Here is a 22,411-nt window from a genome sequence, read left to right on the forward strand (position 1 = left end):
ACAGAAATACAGTTTTCTTGTACTTTTTTGTACGTACAGCATGTATGTGTGATTTAAACTTAACATCATCAGCAAGGTATTTATTACATGAACATTGTAACGTCTGTAACAGTGATCAAACATCAACATGAACTTGTAACCGTGACACAATGTGTTTGTGCGAGTGCGCGTGGGTGTTTGTGTGTGTGTGTGTGTGTGTGTGTGTGCAGTGAACAATGACTGACCATTGGTTCAATTTAGTAATTTTAGTACCTCAGTTCAATAGTTGTGTTAAGTTTATTACCTTGTTTTGTAGCCTTAAATTGACTTAAATTAACATGTAATATTGTCAAAAACATATCTATTTTAATTGAGATACTAGACTGATAACTTTAGAAACATGACGCACTGTGCTTCACACAAATCTGAATTGCTTTGGTTTGCTTTCCACTCTCTCAATGTGCTTGAGTCAAAAATAGAATGAGTAATGTCGACTACACATTTTCTTAATTTGTGGTCACATCATAACTTTTCCCTCTGAGGGTCATCTAGATACATGGGGTGGCTCATCTAACGCACTCGCTCGACCCACCATGTTCTCCCCCAGTTGTATCTTCACTTGATAAAAGAACCTAAATACTAAAATAGAAGGCCATGAACACATAGGCCTGCACATATATTATGCTGTTTAATAAATGGGTAAGCGTTAAATAAAAAAATATATATATGTATATATATATATATATATATATATATTTTCTTATATATATATATATATATATATATATATATATATATATATATATATACCTTTTTAACAATTTGATTTCCTGGACAATATGTCAAGTTAAGTTTCTGCTTTTATTTTGAAGCCAAACGCGAAGCATATCCGCTGTAAGTCAATATTTCTCTTGTTATCTTCACACAGCTCTAGTGCCACAAATATCAACCTTATTCCAACATGTGACAAACTGATGGATTGGTGTTCAGCCAAGACATCTGCTGGGGATTTCACCACATGTCTCCCCTGTAGCACTTCATCAGTCACTGTTAAATCATCTTCTCCTGTGCATGTTGTTATTTTTTTATTGATATTTTTACATTTCTCATGATTTATTCCAGCGGCCTCATGCTGAATTGGTTGAATTCCTCATTCAACTGTGACAAAGACACACACACATGAACACAAGAACACACAGGATCGCTCAAGAACACTGGTGCTTAGCTGAAACACAAAAATAAAAGTAAAGACAAAGATCAGGTAATGATAAACTCTTATTTAGAAAACAGATCTATATCCTGATGCAGATAATCAACAACAGAAATATTAGCAATATAAATGTTTTAAGTGGTACGTTTATTATAATGACAGACGATACATTAACGAAGCAAAAAAACACACAATTTTAAATGATCTGTGACGTTACAGGTTAAGTGTGTTTCATTGTATACTGTATGTAATGGAGTTTAAAGGAGAAAGTAACTTTACAAATAGTACATACAATTCCACTTAAACAATGAAGCACTTCTGCTGCAATTCCCAGAACTGAGATTTTATCTGCTTGATATTTTGAATGTCCTTTTCACCAAACACTTCCTGGTAAAGCTGCAGTCACAGTCCCACTCTGTCATAATCTGTCCCTCAAGAAATTTACAGGAAATTCTTGTCTCCCAATCCTCCCTGTTTAAGGAAAGAAGTGACGAGACGAGTCTGGTGGAACAAAGTTCAACCAAACTAGAGACTCTTGATCCACTTAGGACTTTGGCTTTTGCTCAATGTGTTGAGCTTAAGTAAATGTCGGGGAAAAAAGGTCATAAAACACAAAAATCCACTTGGCCCACGTTGTAAATGATGGAGGCATCTCAGGGAGTACAACCTCAACGGGGGAGAGCACATGACTGCAGCGAGGCCGTCAAGGTTGGACGTTAATCTGGCTCCGTCCATCTCAAGTCACAACCCTAAGTTCAGCTAATTAGAGTGGAGAGCACTTCCTGCTGAGCGGCCTTCAACCTGTGACCTCCCCTGCATTCCTCAGGCCCGTCTGCCCGGACATCACTGATCAGATCCCTGGGACAAGTCAGGATGAGTTAGGAGCCACGCGACTGATCAAACCCCAGGCCTGATGGTAAGACGGTGTGAAGCCTGTCAGTGTTTACTGTCTGAGAATGGAATGATGGGTAACCGTCTGTGGGTTGGGACTGGCCAAGAGTCAGGGCACATTCCCTCTAGCGACTGACCGATCAAACAGAGTCAATGCATGGTCAAAGGTTACAGATCTGCCAGTTTGAATCTAAAGTCAGTGAGAAAAGTCTTTAAACAGTCAAACTGACTTTATTTTCCTCCAAATGTGGACAGAACCTAAACAGGCGTACCCGGCCCACACCCTGAGGCCCAGAGGGAGATGCAGAACGACCACAGAGAGACACAAAATGACTACAAATAGATGCAAAATTGGTCTGAGCGCCGCAATATGTTCCTAACTGCTTATTAGGAGAAAGCTGGTGGAAAAAGTGCATGGAGCTGTGCGCTGCTGACAGATATATGAGGTAATAACATCCCCCAACATGAAATTGGCTCAAAACTATCAGGAGCTTCTGCCTGGAGAAATTATTTTAACTAGATTAAATGGCATTTAACAGCAAAAGATGGAAAATTATATGAAAGCTCTTTAACAAATATCGAATGCAACCATAACGATAACGCAATACAAGTAAACCATTATGGTGTCTTCATTATTTATGAAAGATCATCATACACACATCATTTTAAATTGGGACATATGTGAGGAAACAAATACGATTTTTTTTTTTTATCTGCATTAACCTGATCTAAAGGAATGCTACTGATGTCTGAGAGTTAAATTTACAACCAATGAATCCTTCAGGTTCTTTTTACTGTGCTCCTTGATGGCAGCAAGCTGAGGCAATGTAGACATTCCAACCTAATTCTGTCTGTCAGTGGAGGGAAGGATGGATGCTACTTCTCCAAACCACAGTACATAAACCGGTTCTGGTGTTCAACCTGATGTATTTTACTGAGAAAGTAGGGTGGACATTTGGTTAAATATTTGGAAATCATAAGTAGTAATACTTATATATCATTCATACTATCTCTCATTCAAAATTATTCCTCATACAGTTTGTTTGACAAGTTGTAAATGTGTCTATTAAGATATTCAAACACACTGTTGAAACTGGGACATTTAAGTATCCTGGAAGAGTAAGTACACATTTTAAATTTTAAAGCTGATAACAGATGTGACTGAATCAAACCAGAAAGGAAACGTTCATCTTGCCGATCAGCCAGCTCCTCCTCAGTTTTCTGCACTACACGAACAACTGGTTTAAAAAGGCTTAATCATTATTAGTGACGCACTTCACACACAACACCCCTCAGATGTTTATCATTTTCAAACTTGTAGTCTGATCAGCCACAACCGATTCAAGTGATGACATCACTGGAGGTCATTTGTATAGCTCCCTCTGGAGCCATTACAACTCTTCATCGTATCATTTTATCTCCCCCACTGTTATGTTTTCGGCTCTCAGGAACGTTATGTGCAAATTTCGGCAAATTTCATACAAATGCTCACATAAGTCAAGTTCAAGGTCAGTGAGACGTCATGCAACACAAGCCATGGCTCAACAATGGATAATTCTCTAATTAGGACTAAATAGACTTAATACCTCCCTTTCCATTCCTTCAGTCTTTACCACATACATTACACACAACAGTGGACGGACATGGATGTAAACTGCAATTGTCACAGAGGCAGTATTTCTAGATTTACATACGCAGTTGTACTCCTCAACTGCTGTAAACTAATTTCCATGTGTAAAAGCGAGTAACGCTTTAATATACAGCCCTTGATAAGTAAGTACATAGGTAAAGTAAAAGCAAAGTAAAAGAGGATAGAGGACGTCAGGGCACCAGAACAGTTCCCCTGCATGTTTCTGTCCCCTCTGTCCTGCAGCTGTGTGGCGTATGATGCAAGGAGAGCAGATCTGTATTCTCTCTATGTATCCGACACGAGTCCAAATCTGAACTCCCAGCTGGAGAGACACTTTACACCCAGCGAGCCCTCCTCTCAACGTTCATTACAAACACATTTTCTGCAGCAGAGGAGGAGGAGGAGGAGGAGGAGGAGGAGGAGGAGGCACATGCTGCTTTAAAGGGAACATAATGTACAAAAGAGCAGAGGACACCAAAAGTACTGTACATCAGTGCAGAGGAAGAGGAGACAGAGCCTGGTTTGCATGTAACCTGCGTGAATGAAGAGATTTAGCTGAATCATTGTAACTCATTTTGGTGTGGTCAGCAGGAACTGATGCTTATCTATCTCTCCTGCTTTGAAGATGTAAAGGTCTAGTGCACATTATGTTGTAAAGTCTGTCATGCTGTCATAAAACATGCTGTTGAGCAGTGATAGAGGAAGTACTCCAACATCTTACTCCAGTGAAAGTGCAAATAAATAGACAAGAATGTTCTCAAGTGAAAGTACCACATGGACTTTTTGATTTGAATAAAAGTACTTGCTTTTAAATATACGATATTTGATTGTGTATGCATTGTAGTAAACGTGGAAAGTACCTGAACGTTAAACGCAGACCCATTAGTAAGACTGAGCTGCCACCTAGAGGCTGATGAGTGTCAGCAGCAGCAGAGTGGATACAGCCACAAGCTGAGAGTTGAGACCCAGAGTCTGGAGCTCCTTCAGCTCTGTCATACAACTTGTGATTTATGTCAAATCAACACATTATTAAATATTGAACAGGACATGTACCACAGGGAGACAAGTGGTGTTCAAGAGCCCAGATATTCTCCCTAATGCACATTGCCTACATAAAGACAAACATCAATTATAGCAGCTAGACCTCTCACTAAATCTAGTTGGAGAAAATATATTACTCAGAATTTGGCTTCTCTTCATCGGCTACCAGTACATTTTAGAATATATTTTCAGATTTTACTGCTGTCTCTAAAGGCCCTTTCTGGACTTGTATCTTAATAAAAAATTAAGGCAATGATTCATTTGAAACAAAACGAATCCTATTAATCAATAACCACGTAAAAGAGCAGTGTGAGAGCACTTGGAGTGTTATAGTTGAAATTCCCCAGCTCAGTGTGCATCACGCTGGTTAAACATTGGCAGCGAGGACAATGCAAAGACATTTTCTCGTCATTATGGGTCCACAGTTAATTAATGTGTGATTTGATTACATAATGGGTGCCTGGGTTTTTACTGATGGCCTGTGCAGCTCAGTGGTGATAAGAAGTCTGTTGAAACCATCGAGTCATCGTGACTTCTCCGTGTCAGCGAAGGCTCCAGTTTCCTTCTGGCAACTTTCAGCTTTTCTAGGACATTCTATCCTGAATCCCTTCCTCTAAAGAGGTTAGACGGAAGCAGGAGTCAATGGAGTCTTTCAAACGAGGGTCATATCATTATTACAAAGGTTTACCACAGACAGTATCATAAGCCATAGTTCAGGTCTATAAAAGATCAAGTTATATTACACAAGAAGAGACAAGCCTACAGTGATTTGTCCTGTCTTGGTGTGTGTCAGGGACCGAGCAGGAAGATCAGAGAGCCACAGGCAGGTTCTTTGAAAAAATTGTATTTTAATTTCTTTTTCATTATCAAAAATGCAAAAGGATAAACTTCACAAAACTGGGACAGTAAAAGGTCAACCAACCAAACTAGCCTCCGGTAACAAGTGAAGACAAGTTACCATCACCACAAAAACTGCCCCTCAACTTACACAGGGGAACATATGTGGTGGCTGATCAAGCCATTCAAAACACAAAGGGTAGATTTAGAATACTAATATTGAAGACAAACTAAAGCCACAACATAACACCCCAGTATAAGGCCATATAATATTAACTAAGGAAAAATAATTAAACGTAAATATCAAACAGTAGTCAAAGACTAACAACTAAAAATCGCAATAAGGAAACAATGTCCCTCCCCATGATTACAAGAGCGATGGTGCAGTCCAATTAATGCTCAAAGCCATTTAAGGTAGTCTGCTGCAGCGGGGCCTTCTTTTCATTAACGGTCAGACTACTCCAGCAGCAACCCCCAGGAACTGGTCACTCAGAGAACAATTGATTAATTATCACAGTAATGAAATATATAAATAAATGAAGTATATTGTATGAAACCAAAATCTATGTGTCCAGTTATTTATCTCTGAACTGGGTGCATGTGCAAAGAGAAACAAACTAAGCAAATTAGGAGTTAAGAAAGGTTACCACCGGCTTGTTGAATTTCAGTGTGTGGTTGCTGGTGCGGCCATAACAGTTTGCAACATTGGCTCTTTCGAATGTCTCTTCCTTATGTGTGGGTGGTTGTGCAATAAAAAGGATTTCATTTTTTGCCACATGTGTAAGTTTGCTGCAGCAAGATTTTTCTCACAAAGACAGTGGAAACATACTCAACTGGGCAAGGAGGAAACACATACTTGTAACCGATTGATTTTTATCATTGTTTGGGGGTTATTTTCATGTTTACATGTTTTGCTCCATTGACATATGTAGAGCAAATTGCTCTCTGATCGTTTTTTAATGTTATGAGGACATTTTTTCACTCAAACACGCAGAACAACCAAAAGAAAAGCAAAGACAAAGATGCAAAGGGACCAAAAAAAGCTAAGGTGTGAAGTGACCACAATACTCCAGAGTAATTTTACATGAACAAGACACAAAACAGCCAGAAAGAGACACAATAAGAATAGAGACACAAAATAAACATTACATTACTTAAAACAAATTCAAAACAACCAAAGAGAGAGACTCAAAACAGCAATAACAAGATCAATCTGTATCCTTTAAACTGAACAAAGAATTCCACAGAATCACATGTAGCTCCACCTCATCTGATTACACACACAATATTTGTATTCCAATATCCAAATTAATGTTTATAAGTCTGACGTAATAATGAGATAATCTACCTTTCTCTCTTAGTTTTGTCCTTTCCCCCCCATGAATATGTACACAAATGCATATGTGGTGTATTTAAGTTATATGGACTCACAAGTAGCTGTTTAAAAGGCATGTTCGGGGAAATAATTTTAATTCAGTGGATAATGACTCCTCAGTCAAAGCTCAGATTTCTGTTCCAGCTTTGCACGTGCAGCCTCAAGAACATGTGAACAGGCCTGTTTGTATGTGAGCTGCTAGAATAACACACACCGGTGAATCAGTTATCTCATATCACTGATAAATTGTCCTCGATAACATTCCTGCGCTGCGGTTGTATGCCTCTGCCGACCAGTGCAGATTCTGTGTTGGTATTACAACAGTATTTTTTTCATAGAAAGGTCAGTGTCACCTTTACCTTTGACAGCTGAAACCCTGTAACATGAGGTCATTGTGACCTTGACCTTTGACCTCCAAGTAAACGTTTGTGTCAAATTTGAAGACATTCCCTCAAGTTGATCTCTAGATATCATAGAACATAGACATACTTGTGAGGCCACCGTGAACTTTGGCTGCCAAAAATCGAGTGAATGTTTGTGCCAAATTAGAAATTCCTTGATGGCCTTCCAGAGATATAACCTTCAAAATGAAAAGAATGGGCTTTGTGAGGTCACCTTGACCTTCACCTTTGATCTCCAAAATCGTATCAGTAAGTCCCTGAGTCCAAGGGGATATTTGTACCAAATTTAAAGAAATTAATTTCCATTCTTGAGATATTGCGTTGGAGGGAATGGGACAATCCAAAAACATAGTGCCTCCTGCCACTGGCTGTCTCCGGCGTGGAGGTAAAGAGATAAACCCCATCAAAGCTGTGGTCGTCATGGCAGCCAGCGCAGGTGACAGCGTTTTCAGACCTGAGACGACGAAGCCGACAAAGGCTTCACACCAGCCCGGATGCTATTGATGAAGACCACTTGTGGGGGCTGAATGGTCCCACAGACACACACACAGGTTGAAATGATGCTAATATCTCTGTGCCGCTCTCTGATGTAGATGATGTGAATAGAGGAACCCTTCATGGTGGTTGGGATCCCTGTCCCTGAACAGTGCTCAAAATATCCCCCCCACCTCACCTCCTTCATTTAAACTGTGCTGCAGTGTAAGGGTCTTCAGTGGAAGACAAATAAATACCATGTAATCAAATCTATTTCATGAGGATTAAATCGTATCAGATTGTAGTGTTTTCTCGATTGTAAAGGGAGCTCATGACTAAATCATGACATTTTTCCTAATGATACTGTCACCCTGTGTCATATTGTAGGTTTCATATGGCTGTTGGGTGAGGAAATGACTTCAGTAAATAAAATTTGAGATAAAATGTTACATCAAATAGTTATTGAGGGAAGGGGCATTTAGAGTTTTTTTTTTTTTAACAACAAATGTCAAATATGAACTATTTCACTATTGATATACACTGTAAAAAAAAAAAATCGATAAAATATATCTATATCACAATTTCAATTATTGTGAACCATGGGGCATCATGTAATGTGCATAAATATATTCATAACTATCACCACTGTTGATAACATCAAGTCTCCATTTACATAAGACACTTTCAATATGTTACAGGACTGCATCTTTTCATCAGTGGTTGTAAATCAATTAAGTAACAGCGCTTGTTGGACACATTCCATAACCTTCTATAACCGTATGCAATGGAATATCAATGACTAAAAACAACAGTGATAACTGTTGAAAAGTCGACACGTTAGACTGGTCCTTTAATAACTTAGGCCAGCAATTTGCCACTTTTCTGACTATAAACCAGTAAGAATATATGAGGGAACAAGACATCTGTAGAGAAACAAATCATATACCCTGTTTCAGTTATCTTTAATGATTTATAAACGTGTTTCCACAAGTGAAGAGTCAGACAAAGTGAAGGTTAACTCTTCCTTTATTAAATCTTAAGAGAGAGGTAATCTACAGTGGGTTGACACCGACGAACGAGTCGTTTATATCAATGACTAACTCACTGAGAGCGCCCAGAGTACTGTCCTCTAGAAGACTGAATATATCACTTACATACAGATAAGGCCGAGGCAAACAGCAAGATGCAACACACAAAGCATTAAATTAATAAGAGTACAAATTGTAAGAAAATGTTTTGTTGAAACCACATTCAGTACATCTCCATTTATTTTCCATTTGATTGTGTCTGAACGTGTTGTGATGCAGCACAGCAGAGGCTTGAGAGGTGTTCACCTGCTGGCTCTTCTTCTCTGTGCAGACTTGTTTTAAATAAACACTTTGAAGAGACAAATGTTCTCGTCACGGCAGAAAAACCCTGGTGCCTCCTCACACCAGACACAAATATTGACAACAACATGTACAGACCTTTATATTATATAAAGATCCAATAAGAGGAATGTGTTGAATGATGAAGGCTCAACATTTAAAATCGACAAATACACACACACCAGATGAAATAATTACGCTGCAGCAGAGTTCAGAGCCGTGCAGCCATTCAAACCCTGTGTATGCTCGTTTCAATCTGTTCTAGTGAAGTCTAATTCAGCCTTCGCACCGGGTGTAAACTGGGGAGTGAGTGATAAATGTTTTAAGTTGGGGTTGGACGAAGGGTTGGGGACCATCAGGTGCTTCTGCAGAGGGACATCGATCCTCGCCCACCTCATCATCTGAGGTTACAGGCCAGGACGTCAAAAACAGCCCAAACACTCACACTCAAAGGGTGTGTGTGTGTGTTGGTGCTTCTCTGAGAACATCACACTGGTGAAGCCCAGGAGATCAGCAGAGTAACCCCGCTGTTCAGCAGGCTGCCCTCACATTAAAATTCCTCAGAGCTGGAGACTCGCTCAGTCTCAGCTCGGGATTCTTTCAGCCACCTCTCAGCTCATGGGTGAACCAAAATGATTCAGACGCTGGCTGTGGTGTGAGCCTTGTCCTGAGACACAGCTGCCCTGTAAAGTGAGCAGTGTGAGGTGAGGCCGAGCTTTACTGTTGAAGTAGAGAGGGAGTGTAACGTGAGAGCAGCCCGCTAAACAAGCAGGGTTTAACCTCAGCAGCCAGACTGGGTGATGTCTCCACCGGAGCTCTTGGTCACTTCCATGGTGGTAAAGATCTGAGAGGATATAGAGACACACACACGTTAGGCAGTGCAGTTTCATTATGTGGCTTTTACACACATTGTGTCCTCACTTTTTCTACCTGGAGTCTACCTGGAGTCTACCTGGAATCAAACTAAAAAAAGAGTGAATATTGTGGATCAAACTCAAAAATGTGGCATAAGTTGATAATGAAATGTAATTGCAAACACTTACAATCAGGGGCAAGAGAAGTTGATCAGGTAATTTAAAGATAAATGAGGCAGATACTGATAGATATGATGAAAGTTCATTCTTACTGTGGGACTATTTTATTTATGAAGTGCAGCATGGGTCACACTTTTCTGTCCAAACATGTTTGAGAAAAATTTACAAAGCCCAACAGGCATTTTGTTTGTGTCTGAGCACCATGCAGTTACTGTAAGCTGCACTGAGTGTGTTACTCTGTCCCTGACATGCATACTCATCGCTTGTTTTCCCCGATTACAGATACGTGCAGCGTTAAAAACAAAGTGGAAACAGCTAATAGGGATCACATATGTCTGGGCCAAACTGATCACTATAAGTGGTTGATTACTATAACCAAAATTGCGCAAAAGTCCCAGTACTTGAGGGAAAGTATATGGCTTTTAAAGATAAGGGCGATATCACATCGCCCTTATCACCCCCCCCCCCTTGCGCTGACTCGCGAACACAGTTTCAGACCCGCTTCATTTTAAAGGTCGATTTGGATTGAAATGACCGCCACAATATCAACACTGATCACCACATAATGATCGACACTTTCATTAAATGTGTTAAGTCTTTCTTTGTAGAACCATTTAGAGAGAGGTGGAAACAATTTAAATATAACATAAGTAACTATGTATAAACAATATTTTACCACTAAAAAGATGTAAAAATGTATTGGTCCTGAGTTAATCTCAATCTCTTTGCATACACTTTGTGGTATGACAACAACTTTGTGAATCTTACCATCTCTACCACATCAGCATAATTCTGCTGGGATCTTAAGATACTAGGATTAATTAATGAAAAGCATAGGACTGTCACTGTGAAAGGATTTTCCCCGCTGGCGTTTGGTTTGAGGAAATTCCCTTATTTATAAAAGCCTTAATGTTCAGCTAGTATTAGGTCGAGGTTTGAAAATAAATTTGAAAAAAGAAAACCAAAATGACCTTACACCCGATAAGAAACACAGATCTGTTAAAGCTGTAAATTAATGTGATCTGACTAAATGTGTGGCACAGTCAGATCATTCAAACAGCAGATTGACTGTCACTGTCTTAATCACATTAAATATTGTTAAAAAAACAAACTAGTGCAATTCTGTAATGTCCTGGCATGACCTCTACACAAACCGTTTCCTCCATCAGTTCTGCATTTTCGGATTCTTACTGGTTAGTTAACAGACATTTGATAGTGTGAAACAGTCACGTTCCGTTACGCCATGTTTCCTAAGCACCGGGCCTGGTTAGATAAAGTGACATAAGACTGCAAGTCTTTCTATTGCTCTTTGATTAGTCTAATGCGAGTTTAACAGTTTTTAGTCAAAGTCAAAAAGAAACTGACTTGTTTTCTGGCTCAAAAGGTAAGACGCCCTACCTTCAGGCTTAATTACGCATTAAGAAGCCACGCCCCCACAGCTCTGCATCAAGTCTGAACAAATTTTAGATTACATGCTGCTTTTTATCTTATTACAAAACACTAGTGAATTTTCAGAGCTAAACGTCCTGTTACAAATATCTGCTGGAGTGAAGGTGAGGTGTGATGTTGTTGCTTAGTCAGAAATGCTTTCTCACCAGCCTTGTCTGGAGTGAAAAGGTACCTCAAACTATGTTCCAACTGAGTCCAACCAAAAGAGGTTATGGATGAAACACGACTATTGGTTCTGTTTGTTTGCCTTGTGAAAAACTGTTTGGACTTTCAGACCACTTGTAAGAAGTTGACATTTAAGCATAAACTCAGTTAAAGTGAAAACGTTAGTGGTCCCTCCAGACTCTGAGATGCCTTGGGTTGCTTTGGGAAACTGACCACAGAATTATTAGTACAGACTGTTGGCCAAAACTGAATCCGACCACTGAGGGAAAGGGATACATATAGGGAGACATTTTCATCCTTGTGTTCCAGTCAACGTTTCTACAAAGTTTAAAGAAATAATTTCAAGTAGGTTTCAGAAACAAACCCAAAAACATAACACCTCAGGCCACAGCTGTCACTGGTGCAGAAGCATAAAATATAGAGTGTCATAGAGTGAATTGTCTTCTCACCTCAGCACAGGTCGGGTGAATGCCAATGGTGCCGTCCAGCTGCTCCTTGGTGACTCTACATTTCATGGCTGTACCGAAACCCTGCGTCACCTCTCCTGCATTGGGGCCCAGGTAGTGGAACCCAATGACTCGATCCTACAAAACCAAAACATAATTTATGTGACATGTCAAGGAGTTAAAGTTGTTATTTGCTCTGTTCCTAGTTCTCACAAATATATTAAAGTATTACTGATCTCACATCGTCAAGTTTATTGCAGATGATCTTGGCGTAGCATTTGTTGTTGTCCCTGCCAGGCACAGTGAACTCCAGAGGCCAGAACAGACTGTGGTACACCTGAACACAGACAACAAACACAGTGAAGCTCCATGGCCGTAAACAACAACCAGCTGCATTTTATAAATAAAATGCTTAGATCCGTGGTGTGAAATGAATACAACACTGGGTTTGTATTACTGAATTAAAATGAATGGAGCGATATATATCTTGTGGCTGTCACATGGACCATCGACACAAAAAACAGGAGACAGATAAGAGCAGTGATTGTCACATAGCTACAAATATGAAGAAGACAAAACTTTCTGACTGGACAAGTTTTTTTATAGTCAGAGGCAACAACCTTCATCTCACGTTAAAAAAAAAACAAGTTTACCAACATGCCAAAGTGAGTCAGCACAGTTCAATACAACCAATACATTATTCAGATGAGATTGTGTGAGAGTGTGCATGCGTCACCTCAATGTTGTCTAGCCCGTAGAGCTCAGTGGCTCTGTCCTCTGACAGACCACAGGAGCCGTACTCCAGTGGAGTGAAAACAGTCGTGGGAACGTTGATGTAGTCACACTGCACAAACAGATTTAATAATTACTCTTTGTTGTCAGTTACAATAAATCCTCCTATTGTCTCATGTTGAAAGATTGGGCAGTGGGAATCATTGACCAAGTGTCTCTTGATGCCCATGTACCTTGAGCGTTGATCCCCCATAGAGGCGTCGTGCTAACAGCTTGCCAGCCTGGATGGCGACGGGCGTCAGCTCCCACTTGCCCTCCAGAATGTCTCCGATGGCGTAGATATGGGGAACATTGGTCTGCTCTTCATCGTTCACTGGAATTTTTCCATTCCTAGAGGTTGGTAGGGAGAATTCAGCAAGGAAGAATAAAACATGCCTTATCTAAATATTGTGACTTTTTAGTGTCATGCAATGACATGTATTTGCCGAAATTTTACGAATATTATATCTGACATTGCGCTTAGAAAATACAAAAACAATAATAATATTGGAATTAAATGACTAAAAAAGGTAAATACATATTTGTCTTGAAGACCAGCAGCAGAAAAATACTTTGTCCATCATAAGGCACAGATCAGAATTAAGTAGATCGAATGGTGCGTTCACCACAAATTCTGCATGAAACGTGTGATTAGCGCAGCAAGATTGTTTGTGTTTATTTGGGTTAATCAAGGGAAACGAGCTAATAAACACAACGTGGGAGTATTCACCTGTTCTCCCCAAGAAGAGAAGCGAACAGGCATTGTACGTATTGAGGAAACCGCTTGAGAAGCCAGCGCCGTTGTGTGTGGATCCACAAGACAGCACACAGCTTGGTGACCGGCTTGATAACCCTCAAGTACGAGTCAGTGCCAGGACAGAGTCAGGTGAGTTTCATTCACAGCGCTGATCAGATGACGCGACATCGTGTCAAGCAAATCTGATTGGTGCTACGCCCGTGGTGAGAGATGCAAGTTGTGCATCTTTGCATTGATTTTGTATGCATTGCACTTTCAGTGTGATCGCACCATAAGGTAATGTTGGGCTGCATGGAGCGATGTGTGTGGAGCAGTATTTTTTATAAACCATGTTTACATTCTACCCTGTACAGCAGCAGATCAGGCAAACCTTAAAGTGGCCCCTGAGGCTGTGTGTCAGCTTCATCTAAATACTACTATGGTCATAAGACTGGGGCATATGACTCAGAGCACTCTCAAACTGGCCTCATGCTCTCTTAATCCCTGTTAGCCTCAGTCTGAACCGTTCAGTCATTAAAAGAAGTAGAAAGATATCCTCAAAGAAAATGCTACAATTCAGTAACATTAGCAATAAATTATCAACTGCAAAACATGCCGTTTAGCTCTGGATTTCTAACCAGATCCCTGAAATTACTAACAGGTAGGAGAGAGGGGCCAAAGAAAATGCATAGAAGAGGAACATGAAGCCAAACTGAGTCTAATCAATCCGAGTAGATGATGTTAAGTAATAACAACTGCATGTTAAACTCATACACTTTGATAACCTGTTGATAAACTGTATGAAGGCTTTCTCACAAGACAACCCCCCTCGTTCGTCTTGATCAAATCCCCAGCATACACACACAACCCCCCAGAGAGCCACAGGACGGAAAGAACTGCTGAATCACTGTGACTGCACTATGAGTCTTAAAGGCACAGGCAGCCATGAGTAATAAAGAAGACTGCCTAGTTAAAAAAAAAGATACAACGGAGATAATATACTTACTTTGGGTTGACTGTGACGCCCGTTTTGTCCAGTCCAAGCTTGTCAGTGCATGCGTCTCGCCCCACTGCTACCAACACCTAAAGAACAGAGCAAGGTTTTTATTTAGTTGACAAAGAAGTAGGAAATTACATGTGTTAAAATAAATAGTTCCCTTTCTCCATTCTGAGAAAATTATGAAATAAAGGGCAGTTTCTAAATCAACAATGCAGTTGTCATCAAACTTATTTCAAATTAAATCACTCGATACTTTCTTCCTCTTTTTATTCGTGTGTTCTTTAATCATTAAATTTGCTACTTCGACCCCTCACAGAATTTTTGTGTCAATGATTTCTTTAACTACCACACAAACTAATGTTTTGTTTTCCATTTTAAGTACAACATATTAATGTGGCAATTTATTATATCATGTCGTTTATGATTATACACTTTGGACCTCCTTATAACATGAGGCCAGAGAGAAACGTCATAAATAACTTGTAGAACACGGATGGAGTAACAGGAAAGATGACACGATAGATGAGTACATACTGTGTTAAACTCTTCCTCGATGATCTCATCGGATTCTGTGGACTTGGCTGTCACCTTCAGCCTGCCAGGAGTGCCGGCTTCCAGCTCCTCTATCTGACACAAAGATGCAGGAGAGTCAGAGGGGAAAGAAATCTTTGACATTCTGTCAAACGTTAAGCTTAAAAATAAGACTTGTAAAATTTATGCTATAATATGGACAGACGATAAACATGGTTATGCACAGATCACAATCTGCTGACCACCTGTTGTCTTACAATTTGTAAGATCAAATTTTTTACATCAACATCTATCTTCAAGAAAGTAGAGTTTTATTTTATTAACTGTGTTATGCATATTTGCCAATTTTTACTTTGGACTGTTTTTCAATTTGACAACATTTCCATTGGAGACAGCACCAGTTAACACTCACCTTCACAGGGACATATTTACGGAGGAACTTTACACCATGTTCTTCCATGTGCTCTCCAGCACGGTTGGCCATTTCCTGGTCAAAGCCCCTAAGCAGAATGGACCGCACCATGACGGTGACGTCAATACCCAGGCCGGCTAAGAAACCACCACACTCCAGAGCCACGTAGGACGCCCCAATAACCAAAGTCTTTCCCGGGCAGTAAGGCAACGAGAAGAGGTCATCGCTTGAGGAATAACAGACAAAGTGGGGAGGACGTCAAACAGTGCAAGGTAAAAACAAAGCTATCCGACAAGCAAACATAACTTTACAATTGTTGGTTTGCTTTTTAAGTGAGAGCAGGAAGCAGAGGATTTTCTGATTAAATATAAAAATGGCAGCACTTCATACTACATGCTCAGGTAAACAAAACAGTAATGGACACAAAATAACTCTGCATTACAGATGTGTCCAGACTGGGGTTGTGTATTATGTCCACTTCCAGCTTTGCTTTGTGGGACTGATTGAGCAGCACGGGACCATTTGCAGTTTGTCAAAACGGCAGCATAACCCCATGAAACGCCACAATCTTACACAACATTTAGACTGCTGGGAGATTTATGGATACTCAAAGGTATTACCACCTACAGACGCTACAAGACTCCAGGTCATTAAAGGGCGTGTTTGTGTGTTCACAGATCATACATCCGCTTAATCCTGGTTCTGGACAGAGCTTTCAGTATCAAAGCATGTTTTTAAACATGACTGTTATTACAGTACAGCTATCATGTAGCATGTAGTGGAGCTTGTTGGCTCACCTGGTGATGCTGTACTCCTTGTCTCCAGGGATGCCCAGATAGCGTGGCCTCTCACCTGTAGCTAGGATAAAATTTGCTGCAGTATAAAATGTCTCCTTCCCTCGTTTGTTTGTCGCCTGTCAGAAAACACAAAACAGAAGTTGGCCATTTTGTTGAGGCAAGGAGCGGTTCTGCTGACTGATTCGTCAAGAAGAAACTGGGGCCAGAAACTGAAGGCCAGTGACAACAATGTTGAGATGGCAGCCTGTAGGGGAGACGAGATGTTTAGCATGGTCGATTTAAGACAACTGGGTCACCATAACGACAGACTAGATACAGTGAAGGCAGCCTTTAATAGTGATGAGATTTGAGATGATAACTTCACCAACCAAGGAAATTAATATACATTACATACAAAAATGTTGTCAAGTCTCTTAAGAGTCAAACCAAACCAGCAATCCAAGTTAAACATCTGCTCACGCTCACACACACAGAGAAGGTTCCTTTATATGAAAAGTACTCATTTACCTTGATTTTGTGTGGTTCAGTGAATTCTGCATAGGCATTGACATAGTTGACATTCTTGTCTCTTAGTGCCACCCTGTAGCCCCAGTTCAATGAGCCAATGTAGTTGTTCACTGCCGTCCTCATCGTCTCCCAGTTGTGTTTCACTGAGGACAGAGACACATCCATGTAATTAGTAGAATGACGAAACGCACCTCTAGACACGGCTTGCTTCTAATTTACTACAGCTAGCCGTTGAGACTTCATGACCTTATGGATTGGTTATCTGAGCCCCTAACCTTTCTCGTCAAACTCCCAGCCAAACTTGCGTGCGTCCTGCATGGCAGTACCCAACATGGCCGTCTGGTGCATCAGCTTCTTGGGAATGCAGCCCACGTTCACGCAAGTTCCACCAAGACCTGATTGACCCAGCAGAAACCATGAACGACACAAGGAAATTGTCAGTTAGCCAATTATTACTGTATTATGTGCATCTAAGTAGGTATCCTGAAGTGGAGGCATTTTACCCCAGGTGGTTCCTTTAGGTGTGGGCACAACATAGTCCAGCACCATGACCTTCTTCCCCAATAAAGCAGCTTCCTGTTGTCAACAGAGCCAATGTTAGTGCAATGTTTAACAGATTACCCAACATCTTTTGAAATCAGAACAGAAGTGTTCAGTTAATGGTTCAAACTAATGTAACGTTGTGCTGCTGTTATTAACCACAGCTTGAGTTTCACTCGGATCCTCTGACAAGCCACAGAATTGCACCACAGAGCAGCAGCCTCCAGGGGTTTAAACAGGTACCAGAGTCAGTGTGTTTCAGCTTATCTCATCACCTTTGAGCAGGCCAGGCCTCCAGATCCTCCGCCGATGACTATCAGGTCGTAGTCGTAGGACTCATTTTCACCACTCAGGAGCTGCTGCAGGCTGCCATCTTTGTAAGCCTGACACAAACACAAGACTGATCAATACCCAAAATACAAATCACATGGCTATGCTAAGCACAACCAATTTCAAATATGAAAATCATTTCGAGATCTTTCATTAGCTTTAACAAAATATTAAGAAAAATTTTCACAAATTTTATAAACCAAGGGATTCCTTTAGGAAAACAAATCAAGTGAATTTGTTATAAAAAATAGTTAGTTCAGGAGTGCGTTAGCCTGTTAACAGCAAGACAACCGGAATTTGTGAACGGCAGCTTCTCACGAATCATTTTACAGACTTATCTAATAAAACATTTATTAAATGTTGCCTAATGCCAACTTTAACCGACGGCTGCATGTAACACATGAACAAAACAAGTCCTCACATGTCTGAAATTAAAGTTCTCATTGTGCGCTGATGAGATCCAATACTTAATATGCAGCCTATTTATGCTGGTTTACCAGCTCATTTCACTACACACCAAGTGGCAAATACAAAGGGAGAGCAGCTGGCCCGCCACCAAGCCTTATATTTTCCTGCATTAGCACAACTCAGTAGACATTAGCATTAGCCATTTTCCTCACATTTCTAGTATTTGCTATTATGGCTCACTGACGTGACCTCTTACCAAACCATAACCCTCTTGTTATCCTCAAATTTACTAACATGGTTTATCCTTGGGGTCATTTTGACCCCAGCAATTAAAAAAAAAAAAAAATTATCATAAAAAGGTTGCAAGTCCATGCTTCGGATACTTTGTTGCTTTTTTTTACTTAAATAGCCCTTTGTATGAAATGTAACACCCCCACCTACAACATAATACATCCAGATTACCGATAATGTGACTATTCAAATCATCAAAATCTCACAAATTTACTTAAAATTGGAACAGAGATCTTTTTTGGATTTTAAAGCATTTATGATATTTCCCATCAGTTCTGCATTGCATCTCTGTCATCAAAGTATATGACATAAATAATGCATCGCTTTTAGAAATATGGTAGCTAGAAATATTACACTTCCAGTATTCCGAACTGCTTGATGTTGATACATTTCTTCAATGTCAAATGGCTGAAAAAACCTCACTGGCAAAAATCCTTTTCTCAGATATTATTTTCAATTAAGAACAAGCATGAAGAGAAAACACACAGAGCATCAGGAGAAGTGGTTTGCGCACAGCTACAGATATGATAGATAGGTAGATTAGGGCCCCAAAGCAGAGGAAGTCCTTCACTGTGTGTGCCCTTGGCAAGACACTGAACCCCAAATTACCCCTGACAGCTGTGTGTGAGGGATATGTGATGGACAAAATGCTGCACATAGATACACTGCATGAATGTGAATGAATGGCAAAACAGTACTGTAAAAAACGGTCATTTTGACTAGAAAAACTTCTTTATAAAATAGACAATTCTGATATTCTGCTCTGTATTCAGAGGGAAAAAAAACACTGTAGCCCTGCACAAGTCATTTATATGTGTATAAAAAAAAAAATTGTGTGTTGGGTATCAAGTCACCCGGAACAAACTGACATGTTTGAACACTGTCTCTGGTGTCTGGACATTCCATTTGACTGAGTAACACAACAAGTACTGTGAGCAGCAAAGAACAAAACAAGTCAAACAGATCCACCCATTTGTTCTCTACCTGCATTGTTTTGTCACAGCCTCCGAGGTGCGTCTTGTTGATGAAGACGTTAGGAACAGTTTTTTGTCCAGTCATCTCAAGCAGCATCTCCTGGTAGCTGGTTCCATCCTCTGGGGGGGAAGAGTTAATATAGTTAGCACATATACACTTTCCACTGGCCAAAAACACAACATCTGGCTTTTGTCTGCAATAGCAATTGGTATTCACTCAAATGACTAGACACAGGTTGGTTTGTTGAATTTCTTCTTAAAATCAGCTCTGACCAACAGTGATGAAACGTGACACCTGGGTGAACACGCTGATCTGGCAAGACCAGGTGCGAGAGCATCTCTGTTTCTGGTACATCTGTAATGTTGTACATGGCGCACCGGCGGAGAAAGAATGAGTTTGTCCACAATAAAAAAGAAAAAAACATGTATATTACTGCTATTTTGATGTAAAAGGGGTACAAGTCACTGGGGTAGTTAGAAAAATAGAAACTCATTCCTTCCTTATACTGTGTGCACTCTTCATGAGGTAATAGCTCTGGGTTGTGTATTTGTTTTGCATCATACAGAGTACCTGACAATCCACAAATACAATGGAAAAAACACAAACTTGCTATGCCATGAAAGTTTATTTTCTTGACTTTTTAGTCTGCCTTAAACCTGACCGTCTGTTTCACCTGTAAAAGTTGACATTTAATGCAAATTTGCATGGTTGCTATAGTTACCTGCTGTTTAACATGCCTGTTAGGTTTAGACAGGAAGGTCAACAATCAACCAGATGTGGGCTTGAGGTTCTAACAGTATAATATTCGTAATGGTGATTGATTTTAAAGTCCCTGCATGTGACGTTTAACACAGCAGCTGAGACAGTGATAGAAATAACTCAGCGAGACAGGGCCGGGAGGTTGGTGTTTACTCAGATTAGGCACGAGGCCAAGATATCCTCTGTGAGTGACTCAGCATGTTTTAGACTGCTGCAAAGAAAGAGCAGTACATCATGAAATAGACTGAAATCTGTTTTATATTACATATTAATTTAAGGATGAAATACATAGCAGGCAAATGAGAGATCAACAAACTGACAACACAAAACATTATACTTGGCGCGTAGCATTATACGTTTAATATAAAATTATAGAATAGTAAATAGTCTATCTCACCTAATAGGTCCAGCTCCACCGAGTTACACTCCACTTTCAGCTCCTTGAACAGATCTTTCACCTGCAGAGACACAAAATGACAAATGTCACGTGGTACAGATTTCCTAATGAACAATAGGCAAATAGCCTTAAACAAACTTTTGTTATAGAGGCCAAAAATGATGAGTTTGTTCACAGCAAACTTCACCTCTACAACTTAATAATATACATGACAGCATAACCAATATCGTGTGTTAAAAGTAGTTAAACTCAGTGCCTCAGTTGGGTTGAATCAGAGGATTTAGCAACAGGAAACTCAGCTATTATGGGATACTAGCTATGTGGGAACGTTTAAGAATAAGGCTGTCGTGAACACCGGACACCCTTAACGACAGCACATGTTTTATATGAGCACTACATAGTTTAGTTGATCGGTTAGCTAAGTGCTATGACTTATTTAACTTTTAAACCCGAGATAAGCTGCTAACTATTCGCTCTAACTTAATAGCACTTGACATGTTCATGTACAAGGTGCCGCCCTAATACTGCCTGTCACCGGGTCTGACCTTAGCCGCGTTGTGTGGCTTTGCTAACGCTGTAGTGATAAACTTAGCACTGGGGCACAAGTCCAAGTGGCCGACTGACTTAACTTAGCAAGGACCATCCAGCAATTAGACCGAGCCCGTCCAATACGCGGGACAAGACGGAAGTTTCTGGCCCCCCACCCCCTGCGAAGACACGGTTGTCTCACCTTGATGCAGAACGGACAGTAGCTTTTACTGAACACCATCACTTGGTTGATAGCGATGAGCTGCTGTATCCGCGATTTGAGCTCGTTCTTCCCGGTGTCATGATCCACAGGAGGCATTTTTCAGCAGATATCGGTGTGCCTGCGCGGGGCAAGCCTCGAAACACGACTGGCTGTAGGGGGAGGGAAAGTCTAAGGACACCGCTCCGAGTCTCCGTATGTGGATGTCAAAACGTCTTCCAGTCTCGTGGGTGTTTCTCCAGGAGCCCGCGGTAACAAGCAGCCAGCTTAGGGCTCTCCTCTGTGGTCAGTGGCTCCTGCACCAGCCGCGCCAAACCTCTTTTATTGTGGGCTCTTACTATCTGGGTGCGCTCGATCCGCGGCTCCTCGCTCACCGCCTACAACCATTATAACGACTGTGACAGGGAGAGCACCGCCCGCGCGTTCAATCTGGTTACACAAAACGTACTTACCGACAAAACGTCACTGGCCTGTCGTTGTACGTGTCATAAAAGCACAAAACTAAAAATCCATCAAAACCATCGATGTTTTTAAATGTTTCTTTGAATTTGAAGTGAAACTATCGAGTCCTTTTCTTAATTTTTATTTCCTTTTCTTCTTCGTTGTTGTTTTGGTTCGCTTCTTCATTGTTGATTATTTATTCTGTTAGATCTTCTTGATATATAATTAATATGTGACAATTGTTTCACTATCTTTCTGTGTCAATACTGTATTTGGACTGCCTATAACAAAGGTTGTTGATAGAATAAATAAAATAAATAAACACACAAAACTGTCATCACCCCTAAATATTCACATTAAAAAACAATTATTTTAGACCAACACGCGTGTTAAGATGAAGAAATAAAGACTTTACTTAAGTTTGTGCAGCTATAACCGAAGTGAGGGGGCCTACAGGCACTTGTGATAG

The 22,411-nt window shown here is 40.4% G+C and overlaps 1 protein-coding gene across 1 annotated transcript; it reads right to left on the minus strand.

The window, feature by feature from the left end:
* Positions 1-8,846: 8,846 nt before the first annotated feature.
* Positions 8,847-21,871, minus strand: txnrd3 (thioredoxin reductase 3). Its single transcript, XM_053437463.1, has 16 exons — positions 21,484-21,871; positions 20,754-20,814; positions 19,607-19,716; positions 17,869-17,976; positions 17,557-17,629; positions 17,329-17,448; positions 17,054-17,196; positions 16,547-16,662; positions 15,750-15,975; positions 15,341-15,433; positions 14,813-14,889; positions 13,265-13,421; positions 13,036-13,143; positions 12,541-12,636; positions 12,303-12,437; positions 8,847-10,049 (listed from the first exon to the last, which is right to left on the minus strand). The coding sequence occupies exons 1-16, from the start codon at positions 21,598-21,600 to the stop codon at positions 9,987-9,989; spliced, it is 1,803 nt and encodes a 600-aa protein (XP_053293438.1). The 5' UTR covers positions 21,601-21,871; the 3' UTR covers positions 8,847-9,986.
* Positions 21,872-22,411: the final 540 nt, after the last annotated feature.

This window comes from Pleuronectes platessa, chromosome 2 (genome assembly GCF_947347685.1).
Source record: "Pleuronectes platessa chromosome 2, fPlePla1.1, whole genome shotgun sequence".
Classification (NCBI taxonomy): Eukaryota; Metazoa; Chordata; class Actinopteri; order Pleuronectiformes; family Pleuronectidae; genus Pleuronectes; species Pleuronectes platessa.

Coding starts and splice junctions, on each gene's coding strand:
- txnrd3 (XM_053437463.1), bottom strand. CDS start 21,600: ATGCCTCCTGTGGATCATGACACCGGGAAGAACGAGCTCAAATCGCGG. Junction 15,976..16,546: donor AAGGAGTACAGCATCACCAG/GTGAGCCAACAA, acceptor TTATTCCTCAAG/CGATGACCTCTTCTCGTTGC. Junction 14,890..15,340: donor TCGAGGAAGAGTTTAACACA/GTATGTACTCAT, acceptor TCTGTTCTTTAG/GTGTTGGTAGCAGTGGGGCG.